Source organism: Elephas maximus, chromosome 11 (genome assembly GCF_024166365.1).
Source record: "Elephas maximus indicus isolate mEleMax1 chromosome 11, mEleMax1 primary haplotype, whole genome shotgun sequence".
In the NCBI taxonomy this organism is placed as follows: domain Eukaryota; kingdom Metazoa; phylum Chordata; class Mammalia; order Proboscidea; family Elephantidae; genus Elephas; species Elephas maximus.
The window spans coordinates 23,602,676-23,626,972 of record NC_064829.1 but is presented as its reverse complement, the minus strand read 5'-3'; the positions used below and the strand labels follow the sequence as shown (position 1 = coordinate 23,626,972).

General features: G+C 43.6%; 2 protein-coding genes across 3 annotated transcripts in view; one reads left to right on the top strand and one right to left on the bottom strand.

Moving 5' to 3' along the window:
• Window positions 1–830: 830 nt before the first annotated feature.
• On the bottom strand, window positions 831–2,226 carry LOC126085937 (uncharacterized). The gene is made up of 2 exons (XM_049901816.1): window positions 1,376–2,226; window positions 831–989 (listed from the first exon to the last, which is right to left on the bottom strand). Exons 1-2 carry the CDS (start codon window positions 2,224–2,226, stop codon window positions 908–910), a joined length of 933 nt encoding a protein of 310 aa, XP_049757773.1. The 3' UTR covers window positions 831–907.
• The window catches only part of EPB41L3 (erythrocyte membrane protein band 4.1 like 3), a 305,002-nt gene continuing 282,413 nt past the window's right edge, over window positions 1,709–24,297 (top strand). Inside the window, exon 1 of one of the 2 annotated variants that reach the window (XM_049901814.1) lies at window positions 1,709–1,790. The gene's annotated coding sequence lies outside the window, so the exon portion shown is untranslated. Of the gene's footprint in view, window positions 1,791–2,404; window positions 2,473–24,297 lie in introns of those variants that run through there. The other variant, XM_049901811.1, reaches the window with a different exon arrangement.

Below are 24,297 nucleotides of genomic sequence, written 5' to 3'. Positions count from 1 at the left end.
TGTGAGGGTTTTGCCACTGAACTATTACCCAAGTCTTCTTGAGTTTTCAGAAGGATGAGGAGTGCTTGCCTCCTCTGATAGAGGTCAAAGTAAGCACTTAACTGCAGGGAAATAAAGTTGTTTTTTTTTTTAATTAATTCCCAAAGTGAACCCAGTATGTTAGAGTCTTATGAAGCAAAATGTTGCCTTGAAACGCAGGAATCTGGGGTTAGCAGTATCTCAAGTTACTAAGCAACGGTTAACAGGGAGTGGTTTCTTGACTGGTGCCAACTGTCCCCCACATGCCCTTGTGAAGGGCAACCTTCTGACTTCCTCCCTCCTGCCTCAGACTTCCCCTGCAGAAGATTCTACAAAACGCGAGACTGTGTGCGCCCAGTCTAGTCACATTTAACAGGGCTCCGTGTGCAGTCTCAGAACACGGGCCTTTTCCTAGTGGCCTACAAAACGTGCTATTTGAACAATTTTAAATCCTAATAAACGAATAGGTACAGGGCAATGTGCCTTTTTCAGATTAGATACGCCCAGGAGTCAGCTGGTTCTGGTTGAGTGGAGGACTTTCTAGACTTGTACTTTTCATATTTTTATAATTTTTCTCCTCCGGAAGGCCTTATCAAATCAGTTTTCCAGAAAACCTGCCCTTAAAAAAAAAATTGCCCTTAGTAGCTACTAATAAGGAAGAGTGAGTGAAACGTATGCCTGAAAGCCTGGGCAGATGGCGCATGAATCCCCGTCCTGGTCTTTGGGGTGAAGGTGGAAGGGAAAAGAAAGACAACGCTCCCTTTGTTTACTTAAAAGGACAAAGAGTTGTATAAAGCTCAGACTTGCTTTTTGCACAGGCAGGTGTTTTCAGGCCTGGACTTCTCAGGTCACAGAATCAAGCGCGCACGTGCCCGACAGCGATCAGCTTTCAGGCCGGGAGGTGACGTGGACACGCACGGCCATGGCTTTGCTGGTGCTGGACCCCGAGGTTCCTCCAACAGCTGTGCAAGCTGGCGAGGAAAAAACCGGGAGACTCGAGAACTTCCCTTTGCATGATACCGTTTCACTTGAAGTGGATGAAGCTTAAACCAAAACAACCCCAAGCCACTTCCCTGCTCGCATCACTAGACGCTGGTGCTGTGATATTCACTCTTTTCAGAGAGAGCAAAAATTTAATACCAGCATAAGAAACGAAGTTACCAGGTCCCCTTAAGGCACAGGAAGGGGCATTTTTCATACCCCCTCTCCTTCCTCCAGTTCCCATCCCACACAAAACTCTGGGTGTGTGTGTACGCGTGCGCGCGTGCCAGCCTCTCGCTGCTTGACAAGGACATAGCGGTTCCTAGAACCCGCAAGCTATAAAGCCTGGGGAGGCCCTGACGCCAACCCCACTTACCCAGCGCCGGGTTCCGGGGGCGCGAGCCGGGCAGGGCTGGACGCGGGGACCGCCCAGACACCGGCCGCAGCCAACCAGCGGCCACGGAGGCGGGCCGGGGCGTGGCGGTGCGGGTTAGCTGCGCGGGCTGTCACAGGCGCCCGGCGCGCTGCAGGTGGGAACTTAGAGGTGCCGCCACCACCTCTGCGGGAGAAGCCCGGGGTTTGGCGGCCCCTTCCCGCCTCTGGGAGCCCGTTCCCGCCGGTAAGCCTGAGACGGGACTCCGAAGAAGCCGAAGGAGAGAGCCGCTGGACAGGGACCGGTGGACAGCCCTTCCTCTGTCCTTGCGCTACTTTTTTTCTTCGAAGAACGTTGTGCCTGAGGGTTGGGAACAGTCTCCGGGAGGTGCAGGAGAGGAAAGCTCCCAGCGACTCAGGTGAGCGCCTTTCCTTTCCAGTGCCCCATCGTTCCTCGCAGCCGGCGCAAGCTGGGAGCGGCAGCCCGGCCCGGAGGCAGAGGCCGGGGCGCCGGCGCCTGCCCTTGGCTCGAGGTCGATGAGGAAAAGTGCGAAGGGGCGACGCTGGCCGGGCCGGGGGCTTTCTACCCAGACCCTTCAAGGGAGTACCTGGAAACGGCAGGGATTCCCGGACGGACACCCCGAGGCGAGGGTCAGGTCCAGAGGTGCTTTCGAGGTGGCTGGAGGCTTTGCGTTCTGCTTTCGGTTGGACGGGATCGCCCCCGTGCGCGCCTTTTGGGAGCCGCAGCGGGACCGGGAGCGCGGCGCCTCTTAGCGAGCCCCCAAGCGGGCCGGGCTGGGCTGGGCGAGCGCACCACTCTGGCTTCTTGGAGCCCGGGAAGCCGAAGGACGTCATCCTTCTCTGTTCTGGCAACTCCGCCTCCCACCCCGCGCCTCCGCCCCTCTGCCCCTCCGCCGCTGTGCGTTCGCAAACGCGTGGAGCGGCTGCTGTCCTCCCGAGTCTACCCGCTGGCTCTGAGTTGGGGCACCCCGAAGGCCCCGCTGCGCTGTCCTGCCACCTAGTCTGCGCACGGAAACAAGTCGGGCTCCCCGGTTCGCGGCGCCTCAGTGCCGCCTGCCTCAGCGCGCGGTGGGACGAAGGGTAATGAGGGCTTGCACACCAAAGCTCCCTAGGTGATCTATCCCGCCCCGGTCACCTTACACTCGCTGCCACAGGGGCAGCAGCCAGACCTCGCTCGCTCTGGGGATCTCAGGGAACCTCCTAGGCTGGTGCAAGGCGAGAGCCTCCGCTCGCATCTCAGCGTTGTATGTAGCCCCTGCCCTAGAGTGGCAGTGTCTCCGACTTGAGCGTCCGGCTCGCAATATGGGGCGCGGCCAGCAGGGAGTGCGGGGTCTGCGTGTGTGTCGGCGGAAGGGCGAGTGCAGTCGTCGGGGCCTAGGCGCGGGAGCCGGCTTCTACCGGGCTACTCCCGTCTACCGGCCCCTCTCTTGCTCCCCGCTCCAGCTCCAAATTCCCTCCAAAAAAGCTTGTCCTGGGATTAAAATAATCTGGCCGAAAGGCGAGGGCGGGGCATCCAGGCGAAGGAGGTTTTCCAAACCCAGGGGAGCGCCCCTGCGCGGGCATTTCGTCTTCCCTCCACTCGGCGGAGGCTAGTGGAGTCAGCCCGCGCTCCGGGGGAGGACGTCGTGTCCTTCGGCTAACCGAAGTTAACCGCAGCTAAGCATCCAAACTCCCCTCGGCGCGGCTGCCCCGGCGGCAGAGGAGCTGGGGGCTGGTGGCGCCGGCTGAGGTCTTGGGTTGGCGGGCCGCGGTGAGGGGCGCGGCGCGAAGGTGGGCGCCCGCGCGAAAGCAGTGGGGCTTGAGTTCTGCAGCGCCGCGGAGGGCAGGCGGGGCGGGCGCTGCGGCTGGTCTGGAGGCCCCTAGCTCAGCTGGAACTTGAGGTCTTGGTGTGCGGCCCCAGGGGGCGGTGCCTGGCGCTTTTTTACCGCCCTCGCGCTGCTGCTGCGAATTCGGATGCAGCTGCGCCGCGCCGGGGTCTGCAGCCCCATGTGTCCCGGCCGCAGTTTTCACTATCATTCGGCAGAAGGGAAGCCGCTGCTGGAGCTCTGGCGGGTGGAGGCCTCTGCGCCCGGAAAGCCTGGGTGCTGGCGGCGAGATTCTCTCTGGAAGGAGGGGCGGGTTCCAACAGGGACACGGAAAGGGGAAACACAGGCAGCGGGGCGGGGGGGGGGGAGCGCCGAGGCTCCCGAAGGCAAGGCCAAGCTAACCCTGTTGGGGGACCTCCTCCCGACCCTTGGCGCCGCTCTCCCGAAAGGAACCGAGTGTTAGAGGTTTCCCTTCCCCCAAGCTTCCCAACCACTCACTGTAATTCCGTTCGAAGTGCATTGGATTAAGACTGGGCCGGGAGAGGGCTGAAATCCATGAAATGAACGAAGGTAGAAACGACCGTAAACCTCAAACCTAATTTCGGGTTCAGTCTAAATCCCATTTGATTAGAAACAGACTCTAATATGAGAGAGCAGGTTCTGCGTGGGGGCCCCTATATTGCATTTATCGTAATGATGGTTATTGAAGCGCCAGGCAAGGTTTGCCCCAAGCTGAAAGTGTGCAGCGAATGGGGCTGGGTGTGCACTTACTTCCACACATAATTTTGAAAAGGGAAGATTCAAGTTCACATTGATTTGAAATGACCTTGTAGGCTTCATTCTCCCTGTTCCCCTACCTGCCGTAAGCACTTCCCGGTAGGATCAATTACAGTTCAGACTTAAGTGGCACCAAGGGGTTAAAGATATCTTGTCTTGGAACGTTAGTTTCCAAAGCACACTCTCAGATAGACTTCTTAGGGCACGTAGTAACCTTGGGGAAACATTCTCTGTTTTGAGGAGCACATTTTCTTCAGATCAAGCTAAAGTTGTATACCTAGACCATGACCTCTGTGTCCCAGTAATACTGGAGCTATTTCCCTCAGGAGAATGTAATTTATTGAGGGGCTCTTGTCTTCCTCATCCTGTTATCTTCAGGGCCTGGCACATAGTAGGTGCTTTAATAACAAAACATAGGCCTGAAAAGGCATTTATTAATTCCTAGGACCAATCATTGTTAAAATAAGATTAAACTAATTACAATAGTCTTTTTGAGGGTTAGTATGAAGTGTTATATATATTTTAAAAGTTTGGGATTGATGACATCACTTTCAATAAGAAGGCCTTTAAGATATTAAGGAATTTAGAAATAACAGGATGCTAGGAATTTCATGGTTGAAGTCCAGTGGTTCAATCCTTCCAGAAACGGAGGTCTCACTACTTTCAGAAGCATTCTATTCCATTTAAAATAAATTTGTTATTTAAACATTAGGAATACAAGGATGACCATGACATGCTGTCTGCCCACCTAAAGCTTCTGCTCCAGATGGCAGGCCAAAAAGGGAAGTTATGATAAAGGTGCTGTTGTACACACAAGAGACAAAGGTTCTCAGTGAAGCACTCTTATGCTTTGAGCAGCAGCAGCAGGAAAGACTTCACTGAGGTGGGTCCTGCGGTTTGGCTGTTGAAGGAGGAGAAGTTCTCCAGGAGGACAATGTAAACAAACTAACAAGCTACCTGAAGGTCTGCCTGCATCTCCATTCATCCTTCCAGTTTTATCTCCTCAACTACAACACTCAACCCTCTCCCTCTCTTGTAAATGCACCCTTCATATATTTAAGAACTATCTCTATGCCTCCGTTTCTTCTCTCTTCCATGCCAGTGAGCCACAGATTTTTTATCCTACCTGCAGCCCCAAATTGCCCACTTTCCTCACTGAATGTTGGTATGCTTTTTCTGGACAAAAGAAGCAGAAACTAAAGCAGGGGATGATTTTCGTAGGACTGTAAGTCAAGGTTGGCCTGTGAATGGTTCATTAAAAAGATCCAGAGCACAGGATGAGTCATCGTCCATTCTGGCAGCTACTTCCTCATCTGTAACTAGAATAATAATTTTCGCCTACCACGCTGTGAGAATTAATTTATGACTTCAGAGCTCCCTGAGATCCTTGGAAGAAGAGCGTGAGACCTAGCACATGGGACATAGAATTTTCTGATTCAGAGCTAGTTAACCAAGAATAGCATGAAACACAATTAATGAGAAAATATGACTTTCAATGGCAAGCTGGTAAAGAAGCTGGAAATTTTCAAGTATTGAACCATGATCTTCACAATAAAGATGCAGAAATACAGATGGCTTTTAGAAATAAAGATTTGTCATATTGCCAGGGAGTAGAACAAATGGCAGTGTAGTTGTCAAAGTAGCCACCAAATTGCTTAGGAGAAAAAAAAAGATTTATTTTACCTTAATGCTAGTGAGTAGTGTGTGTGGCTTTTATTTGGAGGGTTTGGTGTCATAAGGACGTGTCTTATCAAAAAGCAGGGCTGGTGGGTGTCTAGTGTAGGTGTTGCGGTGCCACAAGGATCACATAACCGAAAGCTAATATAAAGGACAATATCCTGGTGGGACTGTGGGAAGAATTCAAGACACAGGAGGGCAAAGTTCAGTGTCTTGGAATCCTCTATAATGACAGAGTGAGCAGCTAACTAGGTTAAAAGCAGTGATGAGACGCAATGAATGGTACTGAATGTAATTGGGGCCTATTAGGAAAGATTTCCATCAAGTAGAATGAGGGGGAATCAGGATTAGAGAAAAGAAATTAATGGGCAAAGGAATGGATGGTAGCACTTACTGGGAAGCTTTGAAACGAAAGGAGGGAGAGAGCTTTCATTTCTTGATGTGGTGGAAGAATAAGCATGTGAGGAAGGGTCTGTCCTCGCTTCTGGCTTCAGCACGTTATGTACATTCTCTGAGCTGTGGAGTCCTCATCAGTGAAGCGGAATGAAAAATGCGTTCTGGTGCAAAGAAGTCCCTAACAATCTGCAGACATCTTAGCACTCCGCCTGGCTTTAGGTGCCCCAGCAACAAACTTCTGCTTTTCAACAACCAGAAGTATAGGTTAGCTGGATGAATTATTGGGGGAGGGGGTGGAATTCCATTGCCATCAAGTCAATTCCAACCCATAGTTACCCTATAGGACAAAGTAGAACTGTCACACAGGGGTTCTAAGGCTATAATCTTTATAGAAGCAGACTGCCACATCTTTCTCCTGAGGAGCGGCTGGTGGGTTTGAATTGCCAATCTTTTGGTTAGCAGCCGAGCGCTTAGCCACTCTGCACCACGAAGGCTCCTTGCATGAATGATTACCAGATCTTTATTCTAACTCTCCAGCCTCCATTAGAAATATCTTCCTACATTTCCTTCTGCCAAGTAGATGTTTTTACCCAGCCCTTCTCTAATCACCTCAAGCCGAATGTGTCTAAACATTTCATCCATCAGTTTCATACTTCCCTCCAGTACCGCAGTACTACCACATCTTGGGTCACCCAGACCTGAAACCTGATCTTCATTGTTCACTTCTCAGTCTTTTACATTGTCTTCCCCAGACATGCACACCACAGAATGTCAGTTGATGTGTTGTGGTAATGCCCGTGGTTGCATCCTTTCCATTCATATTGCCACCAGCCTTACTCCTGCCCCTGTCCTCACTACCTGGCAATCGCCCTAGACAACTCTCATCTACCTTCCCTCACCTCTGCTGCAGTTCAGTCCTTTTACAGTCTGCTTTGATTATATCCTTCCCCTGCTCCAAACTTTGTCTTTCCAGTTCCCTAAAAGATAAGATACAATTTCTTGAGATTTGAGTTCAGAGCCCTATGTTTGCTCTCCTACATCTATGTGTTTGGTGCTATTTTCCAGTGGCCCCACCAGGAAACCCATTGTACCTCTCACTATTTCCTGTGTGTGCTTGTGGGTTTTATTTCTATGTCTTTTGCTGTTCCTATTTCCCCATGTGAAACACTCCTTCTCACACAATCTCCACCTTGAAATCCTACCAGTTCTTCAAGGCTCAACTCCAACACCAACTCCCACGTGCAGATTTTCTTGGTCGTTCTCAGAAGGTCACTCTCCCTCAACCTCCCTTCTGCAGCTCTTCGCTTTTCTATGCTCATGGCACTAAGAATGTACGCATTCTTTAGTTTGTCCTTGTATGAGAGCTAGGACGCCATCTTGTTCATCTTTGCATTCACCACTAAGATTTGCCCAACTTCTCATTGAGTGAGGGATTGTCCAGCAATGTTTGAGAGGGGAAGCTGACAAAAGGAGAAAAGATTGTTCCAAACCTGTGCCAAGTCAGTATTTGGAAGAAGTAGCCAGCACTTGATCAGGTCATTATAGGCAAAGCGAAATAGACAATTATCTGGAAACTTCACAAACTTTTTACCCTCTCCCCCATTTCGTCTAATTGTGTGGGTAATTTAAACTTTAGTAACTGGAAGCTGGAAGACTACCTGGCTAGATTGACACAGTGGCTGTAGCAATGGGCTCAAACATAGCAACAATCATGAGAATGGTGTAGGACCAGGCAGTGTTTCTTTGTGTTGTACATAGGTTTTCTATGAGTCAGAACCAACTTGATGGCAACTAACAACAACAGCTGGAAGAATCTGTATAATTATTAAAATTCTTCATTGTAGAGATGAGGTTATGGTCATGTGAGCAGAACAGAATATGGAGAACCAAGCTGATAGTGATGAGGCTAGACAAAAAATAAGATCTGCCAGGAATGATGCCCATAAAGTGCTGAATGCATGCAGGGATCGGGGAGAGGATTCTGGGCTTGGGGTTTATGGATTTGTGTCACCCAGAATACTTTGTAGGGAGCTGTTCATCTGATTCCTATCATGGCTCCTTGATTTACAAAATACAATCATGTATGTGCTGATTAAGGAGCCCTGGTGGCACAGTGGTTAAGCACTAGACTGCTGACTGAAAAGTCGGCGGTTTAAACTCACCAACTGCTCCTCAGGAAGAAGATGTGGCAGTCTACTTCTGTAAAGATTTACAGTCCTGAAAACCCTATGGGGCAGTTCTACTCTGTCCTGTAGGGTCGCTATGAATCAGAATCAATTGGACGGCAATGGGTTTGGTTTGGTTTTGGTTTACGTGCTGATTAGCATGTATAATTGTTTAAGTATTTTGGATCTAGATATAGTAATTTTATTCAAATTTTTGAAAATGAAATTCCTTAATATTCCATGCTTTTTTTTTTCCCTGAGAATCAAAAGACTAAACTATTCCTCATGTGTGTACTACATGTTTGAGGAAAGGTAGAGAAACAAATTATTATGAAAAGCTTCCCACCTTTTACATTCCATGAACAGAAATGCTTCCAATCTTAAATATACAAGCCTTCAAACCTGAGAGGCTAAATCCATTCTCATTAAATTGTTATAAACAGTCCACTGCTCACTAGGAATGAGCAAAATAAGTAAATAAAACAAAACAGAGAATGATCAGATACTGAGGTTTTGGGTATTATAATTTAAAATTAGATACTCAAACCTCTTCTGAGATATGAGAAATTGGATAGCACTAAGTGATCAAGAGGTGTCCCTGGGTGGTGCAAATGCCTAAGCGCTCGGCCACTAACTGAAAGGTTGGTGGTTAGAACCCACCCAGAGGCTCCGCAAAAGAAGGTCCTGGCAATCTTTTTCCAAAAGATCCCAGCCATTGAAAAGCCTGTGGAGCACAGCAATACTCCGAAACACATGGGCTCGCCTTGAGTTGGAATTGACTCCACAGCAGCTGGTTTGGTTTTATTTTTTTAAAGTGATAAAGAGCTGTTGTATATAAGTTATATAGAGCTTGATGGATGGTATTTATAAAGTTTACATAAATATGTTACAAATTGGAATATTTTGGCCACATGTTTGTGATCCACATCTGGACACTGACCCACGACCCAGTTCATCTGTCAGCTTGCTTAGCCTCTCTCAGCCTCAACTTCCTCACAGCAAATGGAATTTTATTCCCTACCTCAAAGAGAGGATTGAAAAAAAAAATTAAATAACATCCTGTGGTAAAATAAGGCACTGAAGTTATTATTAGTCTGATAGTTTTGTAAAAATCAGCATAATCCATACAAATTTCACTATCTCTGTGAATTGCTGGAGTGTCTGAGAGCAAAGTCAGTTTCCCTTATCACCTGAGGAGATTTTGAAACGGAACCCTTCAACGTAAAACTGCAGCATGGAAAATCCAACAGAATGGATTCAGACACAAATGTTTAATCGGAGGCTCATATTCACCTTTAAATAAAGAACTTCTTTCTTTCCCTCTGGCTGTTGTGACCCTATACACAACAGAACGAAACACTGCCCAGTCCTGCACCACCCTCACAATCATTGCTATGTTTGAGCCCGTTGTTGCAGCCATTAATAGCCACGAAAACCTGCAGAGCTAAATAATGAAGCCAGGTGTCCATGTGTCAAACCATTTTGATAAAATAGAGAGGTCTGATTAAAAACCAAATGCTGTTAGAGATTAAGATACACCTGCATTCCAGGTAAAAACAGTGGTTTTTTGAATGTCGGATGCCCTTTTTAGGTTGTGCCGTGAACAAGAAACTAACATGCAAAATAAGAATATTTACAAATAGGTAGCCTGCAAATCCTAAAGAGCAGAATAAACATGGTGATACAATATAGACTGAGGGAGAGCCTTGTTATTATGTCCCATACACAGTGGGATACATAGTAATTGCTAGGCCAACTCAGCTGCACTCCACCACTCATAGGAACTCTGGATGCATAGAAAAATACCAGCTTTGGAGTCAAAGAGATCCGGATTCAAATCCTAGCTCATGCATCTGTTAGCCGAATATCTAGGAGCAAATCACCTAATTATTCTGAGTCTTAGCTTCTTCCTCTGTAAAACAAGCTTAGCGGTACCTACCTTGCAGAGTTGTAAGAACTAGAAATAATGCTTATAAAATGCCTGGGACATAGTAAGTGCTCAAATGAGTGTACCCGTTCCTTTGTGTGTCATATGATATATATATTTCATTAATATTTCATTCAATATAAAAAGATTCATATTTAACAAATGAACTTTTAATCTCAGCATTAATGTTTCAAGCTTTTGGTCCTGGCTGCTTATTTTTAAATCCTTTTTAAAGATAAGCTTTAAAAAAAAAAAAAATTTTTTTTTTTTTAGCTTTAGTCCCGAGTATATGTAAACATAATTTTCCCTTTGCCATTTTTCAATTTTTTTTAATAATCAAAGCAAAATGCAATTAGAAAGATAAACCTGATCATTTTACTGTAAAAACTTGTCTATACCTCGATGTCAGATAGAAATAATTATTAATGTGTATCATAGACATGTAACACTGTCTGCAATGTAGCCACTAAAATAATTTGTGCCGAATTCAGTGATCTACATTGATCTTGAAGTGATCTACATTGATCATTTAATTATCAAAATAACTGTGTAAAACTGCTGTACTTTTATTTTTTCAAAGGGACAGAGCTTTTTTTTTTTTTTTTAAGAGCACTTTAATTTATAATGGATACAACAGATGTTTTCCATGTCCTAATAAAAAAAAAAAATTTTTTTTTTTTTTTTAATATCTTGATGGTGGCGTAGTGGTTAAGAGCTACAGCTGCTAACCAAAAGGTTGCCAGTTTGAATCCACCAGCCACTCCTTGGAAATCCTATGAGGCAGTTCTACTCTATCCTATAGGGCCACTATAAGTCAGAATCGACTCGATGGCAATGGATTTGTTTGTTTAACATCTTAATAAATATAAGACAGCTGGTTTCTTTGACTTTGCCCCCACCTTCAATGATGGTAATTTCAACCACAATCAGATTTCTTCCAACTAGGCTTAGGGATCCCTGAGAATCTCTCTCCTGCTTGCAAGACCAAACCCTCTCTGTGCTGCCTGGACCCCACCATATTTATTTCTATCTCTTCTGATGACCATAATGATATTTAACATCAAAGATTCCAAAGGCACCAAGGGACACCACTACTAAACCCACCGTGCCAAAGCCCGACAGAGTGTTCCCCACCTCACTGAGGTCTGGATGTGGGTGAAGGTTTGGATAACTGCTCAGGTTGCTGTGTGACCCTCACGCCCCAGAAGTCCCAGCTTCCAGAGGGATCAAGTACAAGCTGTGGGTGGACTCAGTGAGTGCAGCCAGGCAGCCGTTTCACTCAGGGCTCAGACAAAGTGTCTGGATGTGAGGATGGAGGCAGAGTGGGAGTGACTCCATATCATACTCCGGGTTGGTTCCAGCGCCCACATGTGTTCGTGTAAAATGCCTGGCACATGGTAAATGCTCATGCAAGTGTACCCGACTTCTAAGCTTGTTAAGATATTCTGGAATTTATCAGATAGATAGTGGGGAACCACTGAAGTTTTATGCAGAAGAATGCTATGGAGAGAAGAGGTATAGGAAGATTACTGTGGCAATAGGTGGAGAACTTTTGGATGGCAGAAGACAAGGGGATGTCAGATGGCCAGCTAGTAGGCTTTGCACTCAACATGCCTTGATTCTCTTTTCCCTTGACCTGGGTTCTTTCCCAGAAGACGCCTTACTTTTTCTGTTATGGTTGGATACTGAAATAACAAAAGCTAAAAAATGTTCTTAAATTGTTGGATGACTTAGATTTACTTTCCTTTCACAAAATTTGTGAACCCTGGGGACTATTATATGTTGTAACATAATCTACATTGTATTTATAAAGGATGAGTAATTTGTGCTATTCTTAGCTATTTACTTCCTTTGAAAAATATTAAAGGTTGAAATGAATTAGGTAATGTAACAGTGGGGAATGCTGCTTAAGTGTGTGTGTGACCTGTTGTCAAACCTTTTCACTAGGTGAAAAAAGTATTATGTTTTGCTTTACGTGTGGTTCTTTTAGTATGTGAATCTACCTTGATCTGTTAGGTTTCTCCACATAGGATTTGGTTTTGACTGTAGCTTTGATCTCCATAGTATACAGTTAGAAGACGTCTAAGCAGGTTTCAGGAGACATAAGCAGTGATGTTGTTTTTCAGGATGTGGGCTCTTTGTCACTCAGTTTCCTGGATGACAGTTTATTGATTTTTATGATGAGGTTACGGTTGTTTCAGCTTTCCAATCTACAGCCCTGATGCATCATCGTAAATTAAAACCTTTTACTTTTTGAACCTGATGAACATAACATAGTGTAAACTTCATGATAGTTTTTACAGCTCAGCATTCTTGAAAACACAATTTTGGCATGAAGGAATGAAAATCTCTAAAATCTGAATTTCTTAAATAATAGTATAATAAACCTGCTGCCATTGAGTCCCTATAAGACAGAGTAGAACTGTCCCATAGAGTTTCCAAGGAGCACCTGGGGAATTCAAACTGCCGACCTTTTGGTTAGCAGCCATAGCACTTAACCACTACGCCACCAGGGTTTCCAACAGTATATAAAAAAAGCACTGGTAATATAGGCTTTGTTCTCTGGACAATTGATCACACTGACCCAGCTGATGGCACTTAGTTAACCTATTGTTTCTCTGAATTGGCTCAGCCCCTTCACTGCTCAACCATGTTACCTAGAATCTCATTTTATTATTTTTCTCTCCTTTCACCTCACCCTGTGGATTTGGATGGATTCAAAGAAGTTCTCGGTAATCTTTTCAAAGTCTAGCAAGGCAATTTATAGTTCCCATGAAAATCAGTTAACATAAATTCATGACTAAAATACAACATATCTCTTAAGATACTTTCTCCTGGGCTCCATTTGGCATAAGGATGGGAATACTTGTTACATCTGACTAGCTGTTAGTCTAGAGAAACATAGCAGTCCACACTGGGCCTGTCTAGAATGTAGCAAGTGGCACTTTTCTGCTCCACTCTGTGAGGTGCTTATATGATGCTTCAAAGATCAGCTGGACCAAACCACCAGTGGCCTCCTGTGGGAGGAACAGGTGACTTACTTGTGGAAATGAGTTGATCTGGGAAAAAAGTGGCTGACCAAAAAATTATTACTCTGACCTAAAGTACAGTTCTAGCAAGACTAAAGAGATGAGAATAGAAAAAAAACATAAAAAGGAAGAGAACCATTTCCTTATACCACACTTTGCTGTGCTGTGTGTTGGCAGAAGTGAGTGCAGTATGCCCTGGGCCCAATAGTGCAGAGTGCATGTGCTCGAGGAAAATCTGGGAGTGAGGTAAACGCACTCTTCCTCTTTTCTACCTGGTCCACTGACCCTGGACAACAACCTGGGCAAAAAAACAAACAAACAAACAAAAAAACCCACCATCTCTTTATAGTCAAAAGTCAGAGTTTTGTAGGATTTTCCCTTTACATATAAATGAAAACCAAAATCAAACCCACAGCCGTGGAGTTGAATCCAATTTAGGGACTCTATTTTTTTTTTCTATAGGACAGAGTAGAACTACTCCATAGGGTTTCCAAGGCTGTACGTCTTTACAGAAGCAGACTGTCACATCTTTCTGCCACAGAGCAGCAGGTGGGTTCCAACCGCCACCCTTTTGGTTAAGAGCCGAGTGCTTTAACCAGTATGCCACCAGGGCTCCTCTTTTACATACAGCCATATTATTTGTTCAGTAAGTACAAATAATTATAGTGACTTTACTCAGCATTGTGTTTTAAGTGGCTGGGCTAATCGGTGAGTTAAAAACAAAGAAAAATTTCTGACTTTATTAAACCTCTCCCTGTGCCTTCAGCAAGCAGTTGGATTGTACCTTGAACACCAAAGTGCTGGGGTGCTTGTGAGCCTTTGAGTTGTACTAGTGCTGAAAACACAGTTCTGTTCTAAACACACATTTCCTCGATTGTTGGATGGCTTTGTTGTTGCAGAGACAAGCTGAATTTGTCAGTATGGGGTTGCTTGTTCTAGATTTATGGTGTTGTTCTTAACTTTTTGTTGACTTTTTCCTCTTCACAAAGATACACACTGAATTCAGGAGTGTGTTTTTTTGGCATTGACCTACTGAAGTATCGGTTTACACATAATATGAAAGCCAGCATCAAAGATGTGGGGAAGACCAGGTCAATGACCTCCCTGTGCTTAGAAGCTTTTATTTTTCAGCTGCATTCACATGGAGGAGAAACTTGTTTCACTTGTGTATGCCCTTTAGACACAGACTGAACACTGTTGCTGATATAGTCTTTCCTTTCTCAGTCCGTGGTCTTCTCTTAAACTTTTTACACTTCCCCATAAGGAATGCATGTGTATCTCATACTTTTGGAGGTGCTGACACTACTTTTCTGAGTATTTTTCAAAGCAGCAGACAAGCAATGATCAAAGAGTAGTTTAATGGGTGTTGTGCATTTTGTTTTTTAGAGCATGGAAAAGCTCCTTTTCTTCAGCCTCTGGCTTTTTTAGCCCTAAGGGTGAAAAGATAAGAGTGATAAAAGGCAGAGACCTACTTTTTCAGTGTAGGCATTCCCCATTCTAAAGATGAGTCGTTTTTTCCCAAAAGTGCATTTGCAAGTAGTTGTTTGGAACTTTGAATCCTTTGCCCTGAGAGAAAATGTTAAAAATTATGGTTCGGTTTCTGGGCTAGCCCAGACAACTAACTGTTCGGCCTATCTTCTGAGTAACTTTTGCAACTATTAATACCAGTTGTGGGGCAAGAAGTGAAATGGTGCCTCTTGCACCTGTAGCCTTTGCTCCAGGGACAGCCTAAGGTTAAACTCTTCAGACAAGTGTATTGGCCTTGTACCCCCCTTTCTGAATCCCTCCTCTGTCTTCAAGTGCCTAGGTCACTGGGCCCTACTGCCCATGTGCTCATAGTCAGGCTTTCTTACTGTCTTAGTCATCTAGTGCTGCTGTAACAGAAATACCACAAGTGGATGGCTTTAACAAAGAGAAGTTTATTTTCTCATAGTAAAGTAGGCTAAAAGTCCAAATTCAGGGTGTCAGCTCCAGGGGAAGGCTTTCTTTCTATGTTGGCCTTCTTATCAATCTTCCCCCAGACTAAGGAGCTTCTCTGTGCAGGGACCCCAAGTCCAAAGGATACGCTTTGCTCCTGGCCCTGCTTTCTTGGTGGTATGAGGTCCCCCTATCTCTCTGCTCTCTTCTCTATTTTATATCTCAAAAGAGATTGGTTCAAGACACAACCCAGTCTTGTAAATTGAGTCCTGTCTCATTAACATAGCTGCTGCTTATCTCATCTTATTAACATAGAAGCAGGATTTACAACATACAGGAAAGTCACACTGTACCTACACGGGGAGTCATGGCCCAGCCCAACTGATACACACATTTTTGAGGGGGACATAATTCAACCCATGACACTTACTTTCCAAAATATACTCCTTCTCCAAATCTGTTACCTTCTCTCTCAGATAAAACTCTCGTTTTCTCAGTGTTGCTTATCCAACTTGGTAACAGTAGGAAAGCAATCTGACTGAAATAATTGTGTTTGTGTAAAGGATTGATAACCCCACAATCTTTCCACGCATTTTGCATTTAAAAAAACTTAATGCGTTTTAACTGAAATCAAATATGGGTTGCTATTTACTTCAATTTGATGTACATTTATCATCTTTCACAAACAAGGTACTCACGTAGCCCACAGGAGTATAAATGTGAATAAAATCTTATCATCTTATAGGGAGATGAGTATATGAGCATCAATAAACACAATGTAAAGTGTGATAATGATGAGTTTTAAAAGAGAATTTTATGAAGCTATCAGATCTTACAGGTTGCTGGAGGGAAGCAGGTAAATTGATACAACAACGTTGAAAACAATTAGGTATTATCAAGATTATTACATGCGTATTGTCCAACCTAGGAAGTCTACGTCTCATTACGTACCACTGAGAAACTCTACCTATGTGCACCAAAAAATATTTCAAAAATATCCATAATTGCAAGGAATTGGAAACAACGCAAATGTTTACAGACAAGATAATGGATAAATAATGACATATTCACAAAAAGAGATATTATACAGTCACAAAAGCGAATAAATGATCACATGGGTGAATCTTTATCAATGTTGATCAAAAACAGTTGCAGAAAATTACATAATATGACACCATTTTTATAAGGCTCAAAAACATGCAAAATTTAGCAATCCATTGTTTAGGAAAGTATCTATGTGGGGAGGCAGGAGGACAGAATAGTAGATGCAATGATATTGGCAATATTCTCATTATTAAGTTAGGTGTTGGGCTCTCACAGAGGTTCATTTTATTGTTATACTTCATAGCTTAAAGACGTATTTCATATATATGAAAAAAAAATTACATAATAAAAACATTTCTGTGTATTTTTTAGTGACCACCCCAGTTCTGGTAAACACCAAAAAAAGAACAGTTAATTCTGTTTGGGAGACTGGGGAAGCCTTCCCAGAGGAATGCAGTCTTCAAGGAAAAATAGGGCTTTGGGGTGGAAAGGACAGGGAGAGAGAGAGAAAGAGGAGAGAAGGCAGATGTGGCAGGCTTGCCATATAGAACAGTCTGAGCAAGTTGCAGGTGGGCTTTGTGGGACCATGGGGAGCAAAAGCTGAACTTGCAAGAAGTGAGGGAAGAGACGTGACCTATTATTTCTGGGCAAGGCAGCCTGGTGAATGGGATGCCAGCAGCCGTCCTTGAGAGCCCATGAGATTACCAAGGCAGATGCACAGAATGAAAGGGAAGAAGCCCAAAATACAACTTGGAGGTGGTGGTGGGTGGAGGGGTGGCAGGGGGAAGGGTTGGAAACCAAAGAAAAGAAAACAAGGAAGCCCACTGGAAGGAGTGGTTGAGATTCAGAGGAGAACCAGAGGGCACAAAATTCAGAAATCCTAGTCAGAGGGTGTTTCAAACCCAGGAGGATAGGAGTCCACAGCACAGAAAATGACAAATGAAAAGCCACCAGGAGAAGAGGGCAGACAAACTCTAGGCAAAAGTTGAAGTTCAAGGAGTTTGTAAGAGAGGCATTTATGGAATTACCACATCCAATATCAGGAAAGTTTAAAACAAATCCTCAGTGGATGGAGGATTCTCATTTTTAGTATACTCATTAATTATTGCTCCTTGGAAACTCTATGGTGTAGTTCTCCTCTGTCCTATAGGGTCACTATGGGTCGGAATCGACTTGACCGCACTGGGTTTGGTTTTTGGAAACCCTGGTGGCATAGTGGTTAACTGCTATGACTGCTAACCAAAAGGTCAGCAATTCCAGTCTGCCAGGTGCTCCTTGGAAACTCTATGGGGCAGTTCTACTCTGTCCTATAGGGTCACTATGAGTTGGAATCGACGGCAGCGGGTTTGGTTTTGGTTTTGGTCCATTAATTATAGGCTTCAATCTTCTGTAAACATGTATTCTCTCTCTCTCTCTCTGTTAAAAAATATCTTTTTTATGCACATATATTATAGTTTTGTAAAAGTTGAAATGCTTCTGGCATGGCTGCTTGTGATAGGAAGAGAAAGGGGAAGAGGCAGAGAGACAGAACTGCCGTTTACTGAGGGCCTACTACTTACTGAATGTTCTGATCTAAGAACTAGGAATGCCTTAATTTCTGGCTCTACAACAACTCTGTGGTTTGTATTATTAATAGGTAACAAAGTCAAGGCTTAGATAAGGCAAGTTATTTGCCCAAGCCAAAGTCGATTCAAAAAGGACAGAATGTCTCTGGAATTGTGCTGTTTCCCTCCTTACTCCAATTACATACACCGAGAAGGTCAATTCCATGCATTTTTTTTTTGCTCAAGTTGTTTTGGTGTTTTATTATTTCAGTCTTGATGGAAGGTTCTAGTACCTTATCAGTTGCTTTCTTTTGGGAACAGTGTTTCCTTTATCTGTCAGGCTGTTCTACAGTCCCTAGGGAATGTACTTTGATAACAAGTTTGTTTGACTAGCTTTCCCTGGCTCCTCTCTGTGTTCTCTTTGCACATGGCTATAGATGAGTCTTTCCTCACTGATTTACAAACATCCAATTGTTTTCTTGTTATTAGAATCATAATCATGCTTTCAGTTGCTATTTATTCACGGAACTGCATATTAAAATAATTATTTTTATCTTCAAGTCATAAATTTTATGGTCAGAGTTTAACTCCGTAGTTTCCTGCCTCTAGCTTCTTGCTGAAGCGAGCCATGAGGCTTTTTCCTAAGAGGGAGGGGAATGGAGAGGGGCTGGAGCATGGGTAAAGTTGCCAGCTCTGTCTGTGGGGAGAGCAAAGGGTTTCCAAGGAGCCCAGGGGGCCTTGCTGAGGTTAGAAAAACCTGTCTCTTGTAGCAGAAGCCATCTGCATGGTCGTGTTCCCTTCTGTCCCCAGAGTGTCCCAGGAGCAGGAGCCCTTACCCGGATTAAAACCGAGAAATTTAAAAAGACATTTATTTTTAGTTCATTTAGAAATAACAATGACAAATCCATGCCATGTAAACACAAGAATGTTTATGAAAGTTAACTACATTTTCCAAAGCAATATAATTTAGGGAGAAGTGTGACCTTGAAAATCTCTTTTATGGCTGACTGAGGAGCAGAGATTGGACTCTCAGGTCTGCTTCTGCATTAGATACTGATAGTGATAATCCACAGTATGTAGCTTCTAGAAACTTCTACTATACACTCGAGAGAATGAAAGTGAATGGCAAACCATATCTTAGTATGATTAGAAAAATGCCTCATGGGCCCCCTGAGGAGGTCATAGGGGCTTTTCTGGGCTTCTGAATTGCACATTAAGTATTCCACCATTAACCACTGCTCTAGACACACTGGCCTTCCCTTGGTTGCGTGAATGAGCATTCTCCCTCCTGCCACAGGGCCTGGAAGGTGCTGCTCATTCCCTTTGCTGAAACAGGTGTTCTCCCTCTCCCGTTCTTCACCCTGTTGGCTTCTTCCCACGCTTCAGATATCCACTCTGGTGTCACTTCTTCAGGGATGCCTAGTTCTACTTTCATAAAACGGTTTTCCTTTACTTTATTGCATTTATCTCTATTATACATTCCTTAGCATAAGCAGTGACGTAAGGTCTGTTCCCTCCACTTGATTCTATGCTTCTTGAGGACAGGACCCTTTCTGATTTTGTTTAGTACTTTATCCTGAGAACCTAGCACAGTGCTTGACACATAGTAGATCCTCACTAAATATTTCTTGAGTGAATAAATAAACAAACCACTTTTGGATAAATATTTAATTATATATTTATGTTTCCTTCTCCCCACTTCCTCTACTCCCTATTTAAAAAAAAAATGTTTTACATATCCTCAGTTAAACTAAATTAATTATGCCAAATATAATTATCAGGTCAGCTTGACTTTCTTTTTTTGCACTTTCAAGATGAAGTTGTAATATCCACACGCCTACAATAAATTATAGATTTAATTGTTGTGCAAAGCAAGATTCTGAAATTCTCTAATACAACATTGTATTTATTGGACTCACAATGAAATGTAGCTGGACTAGGGTGTGGTGTGGCACCAACTTGGAGCTGCTTGCAACACTACCTAGCAGCTTATGATGCAGTATACTGAGGGAAAGAGAGCACTCAGTTGAATTTTTAAAGTGGAGTTAAGTGAATAGTCAATGCATTCTGTTACATAGCTCCTATATATCACCACGAAGCTATATGAGGCCTTAACGCAATTCTAAACTCTTGAAGGGTTACCATAGAAATCTGTGCCTCTTTGTTCTTTTCGTGCAGGAGGGTAGGATTTGCTTTGATGACAAGTAACCAGAATATTAGAGAGCTGGAAGAAGGGATGAAGTTAGGAGTTCAAGGACTTCTCCACTTCCAGAAAAAGGGGCAAAGATGTTGACTTGAATACTGTTAAGAAGCATCCAGAACTATAGGGAAAATGATCTGACTCGATGAGTCTACACACACATGTATTTGCAAAATCTGCAATTACGAACTGCCTTCTATTTGCCAATTATTTAGAACATAGAGGGAGTTCTGCAAACTGCTTACAATTGAGTAGTAATTCCATTTCCTTCGGTTTAATTAATTCCTCTCTGTTGTAGGTTCTGGAATAATGTGGTAAACAAAGCAGAACACTTCTCTTTTTCATGGTGCTTACATTCTAGTGTCAGAGACAGACATAAATGTGTGATATACTGTCAGGTGGTTATAAGTGCTTGGGAGAGGTATCTAGGAGGGTGAGGGGCTATAGGATGGATGGCGGTAAAGACCTTTCCCAGGAGGTGAAATTTGAGCAGACTGGAATGAGGTGATAACTGGGGGAGAACCTTCCAGGCAGAGGGAGAAGCTGTGCAGAGACCTCGAGTGGGGGTGGGATCAACATGCTCAAGGAACAGCAAGAGGCCAGTGGGTCTGGAGAGCAGTGGGTGAGGTCGGAGGCAGGAGGAAGTCTGACAGGCTGTGGTAAGGATTTCAAATTTGTTTCAAATATGATGTGAAGAGGATGTAAAATGATCTGACTGTTGGGAAATAAATGGAGGTAACAAGAGTAGAAGGCTTCAAGAAAGAGGTGTTAACTGATAGGGGTTGAGGGGCATGATTCAGACACTTGGGGGATGTGGAGGACCTACAGGTAGAGGGAACACAAACACCATCCATGAGAACTCATGTTTCACGTGATTTTTCTGCTGTAAGAGTGTCTGTATTGATTTGAAGTATGAAAAGCAGTGTATATGGAGGAATGCACAGGAAACCAGTGAATGGGATGACTGACAGGAATAATGTGAGAGAAAGGTGGAAAGCCTCATTGAGGATACAGCATTTCACAGCCACGCCTCATTTCATTTCATCTCTACAATGACCCTGTTGGAAAACCAGAATATCTGTTCTTTTCTAGAGATGTTTGGTGGCTCATTCAAGGCACCCAGTCTCTTAAAGGACAACTGAACCCATACTTCATAGTCCCTATGTCCTACCTCTGTGGACTTGTGTTCTCTTCCTGGGAGATCAGCCCCCTGTGAGAGAGGCCCAGGTATACAGGGCACAGTGAGAGAAACTGGACAGAAGGCCTTTGAAGGCTGATATTTAGGCTTACTTCCACCATACCCCAGTGCCCTCAAGTCGATGCCTCCACCATAGCATTTAATTTATGCACCAGTGTGTTCCCTTTTCTGATTCTTTGGCGAATAGCATTAGTTAGAGTCTGAGAGAAGGTCAGCTATATCTTCGGCCAGTAGAATTCAAGCTTGCATGCCTGCAATGAGAAGAAAATCCACCATTCACTACCAGGAGCAAGGAGTGTAGATTAAAAACACAACACTGGTTCACATCCCAAGTTATTAACTTTGAAAATATCTGAAGGACCTTAGGAAGACCTTGCATAGACTCTTTCCAAGGTGTCTGTGGATGAGGATAGAATGGGGAGGACTCAGGAGAGGGCAGCTTCCCTGTAGTCTTGGAGGGCTATGTGGTCGGTACTGACGACTGGCTCATTTGTGGTCTTGGTAGGCAGGGCTGTTATGATTGCTTCCAATGACCATTAGGCACCTACCCTCATCCTACCAGCTACTGATAAACCATTTGCTGTCGAGTCGACTCCAACTTCTGGTGACCTCGCGTGTTAGAGTAGAACTCTGCCTCATAGGGTTTTTGGTAGCTGATTTTTCAGAAGTAGATCACCAGGCTTTTCTTTTAGGGACCTTTGGGTGGACTCAAACCTCCAACTTTTCTGTTAGCAGTTGAGTGCTGATGGAACGATCAGTTTCTTGAGTTAATAGCTGATGGTTCTATTAAATTTGCCGCCTTTATGAAACTTTACATCGGTTGTTTGCTTATTCATTCTTTCCTTTGAAGATTGGGTCTGCACAGGGCAGCCACATAGTTTCAAGCAGCACTTCGATGGCGACTTTGGATGGGCCTGATTAGTAGTGTACATCTGTAAGCCAGAGGTCCTGGAGGCCTATGTGGACCTGAAGATCACAGGGTCCTTGCGTAAGCTAGTAGCAGACGGGTTTTCCAAGGTGACTGTTTCTGTGGAAAGCCCATGATGCATGAGCTTTCAGTCTGGGGTGTTCCAGCTCCTTGAAAATGTATTTTATGTGATTTTATGCTGTGAAATTTCTTACCTCATAGAGCAATTATTGTAACTTGTAAGACTAACAATGGCTCCTAGAAATTTTTTTTTTAACTTTTATTGTGCTTTAAGAGAAATTTTACAAATCAAGTCGGATTCTCATACAAAAATTATAACACCTTGCTACATACTACTAACTGCTCTCCCCCTAACGAGAGCACACTCCTTCCCTCCACTCTGTTTTCATGTCCATTCAGCCAGCTTCTGACCCCCTCTACCCCCTCATCTCCCCTTCAGAGAGGAGGAGCCCACATAGTCTCATGTGTCTACTTGATCCAAGAAGCTCATTCTTCACGAGTATAATTATATATCCCATAGTCCAGTCCAATCCCTGTCTGAAGAGTTGGGTTTCGGAATGGTTCCTGTCTTGTGCTAACAGAAGGTCTAGGGAACATGACTTCAGGGGTCAGTCTAGTCTCAGTTAGACCATTAAGTCTGGTCTTTTTATGAGAATTTGGGGTCTGCATCCCACTGCTCTCCTGCTCCCTCAGGGGTTCTCTGTTGTGTTCCCTGTCAGGGCAGTCATTGGATGTAGCTGGGCACCATCTAGTTCTTCTGGTCTCAGGTTAATGTAGTCTCTGGTTTATGTGGACCTTTCTGCCTGTTGGGCTCATACTTATCTTGTGTCTTTGATTTTGTTTCTGCTGAGTCTCTATTTTTTCCTTGTATTTTATTTTGATGGGTAGGATTGTTATTCTCCTTTTTGGTTACCTTCATATTTACCCCTATTTTTCTAAGTTTAAATGTAACTTTTATTTCTTTATATCTCCTTGTCTTCCTCTCCATGTGAAAGATCTATGACTACGTTTCTTAGTTCCTCTTTGTTATTTTAATGTTGTCTTCTTTTACGTAATGATTTTGCTGTTTCCCTGTTTTGAGTGTTTTTTTTTTATCTTGTTTTATTTTTGTGATTTCCCTGTCTGGGTTAACATCTGATTGCTCTGTCTAGTCTTCTAGTCTTGGGTTGATACCTGATATTATTGATTTTCTAACCAAAGAACTCCCTTTAGTATTTCTTGTAGTTTTGGTTTGGTTTTTACAAATTCCCTAAACTTCTGTTTATCTGGAAATGTTTTAACTTCACCTTCATATTTGAGAGACAGTTTTGCTGGATTTATGATTCTTGGCAGGCAGTTTTTTTCCTTCAAGGCTTTATGTAAGTCATCCCATTCATTGCCTTTTTGCCTCCATGGTTTCTGCCAAATAGTCTGAGCTTGTCCTTATTGACTGTCCTTTGTAGGTCACTTTTTGTTTATCCCCAGCTGCTCTTAAAATTCTCTCTTATCTTTGGTTTTGGCAAGTTTGATTTTAATATGTCTTGGTGACTTTCTTTTATAATCTACCTTATGTGGAGTTCGATGAGCATCTTGGATTGATATCTTCTCATCTTTCAGGATATCAGGGAAGTTTTCTGCCAAAAAATCTTTAACAATTCTCTCTGTATTTTCTGTTATCCCTCCCTGTTCTGGTACTCCAATCACTCGTAGGTTATTTCTCTTGATAGAGTCCCACATGAGTCTTAAGTTTTCTTTATTTTTTTAAATACGTTTACCTGATTTTTCTTCAAATATATTCGTTCCAAGTGCTTTATATTCAAGGTCACTGATTCTGCCTTCCACTTGCTCAGTTGTGCTCCTGTGACTTTCTGTTGAGCTGTCTGGTTCTGTAATTTTATTGTTAATCTTCTGAAATTCTAATTGCTGTCTCTCTATGGGTTCTTGTAGCTTACTAAATTTTACACTATTTTCTTAAATAACCTTTTTAATTTCTTCAATTGCTTTATCTTTGTGTTCCTTGGCTTGTTCTGCATATTGCCTGATCTCCTTCCTGATGTCTTGAAGAGTTCTATATATTAATCTTTTGAATTCTGCATCCGGTAATTCCAGGAAGGCACCTTCGTCCAGGAGATCCTTTGATTTTCTGTTTCGAGAGCTCATTGAAGAGATCGTGGTCTGTTTCTTTATGTGGTTTGATATGGACTGTTGTCTCCGGGCCATCTATAAGTCATTGTATTAGTTTATTTTATGTTTGCTTACTGTATCCTAGTTTCTTGCTTTGTTTTGTTTTGATATGCCCAAATGGGTTGCTTGAGTGAG

Coding starts and splice junctions, on each gene's coding strand:
- LOC126085937 (XM_049901816.1), bottom strand. CDS start 2,226: ATGACGTCCTTCGGCTTCCCGGGCTCCAAGAAGCCAGAGTGGTGCGCT. Junction 990..1,375: donor CCCCCGGAACCCGGCGCTGG/GTAAGTGGGGTT, acceptor TTTCCTCGCCAG/CTTGCACAGCTGTTGGAGGA.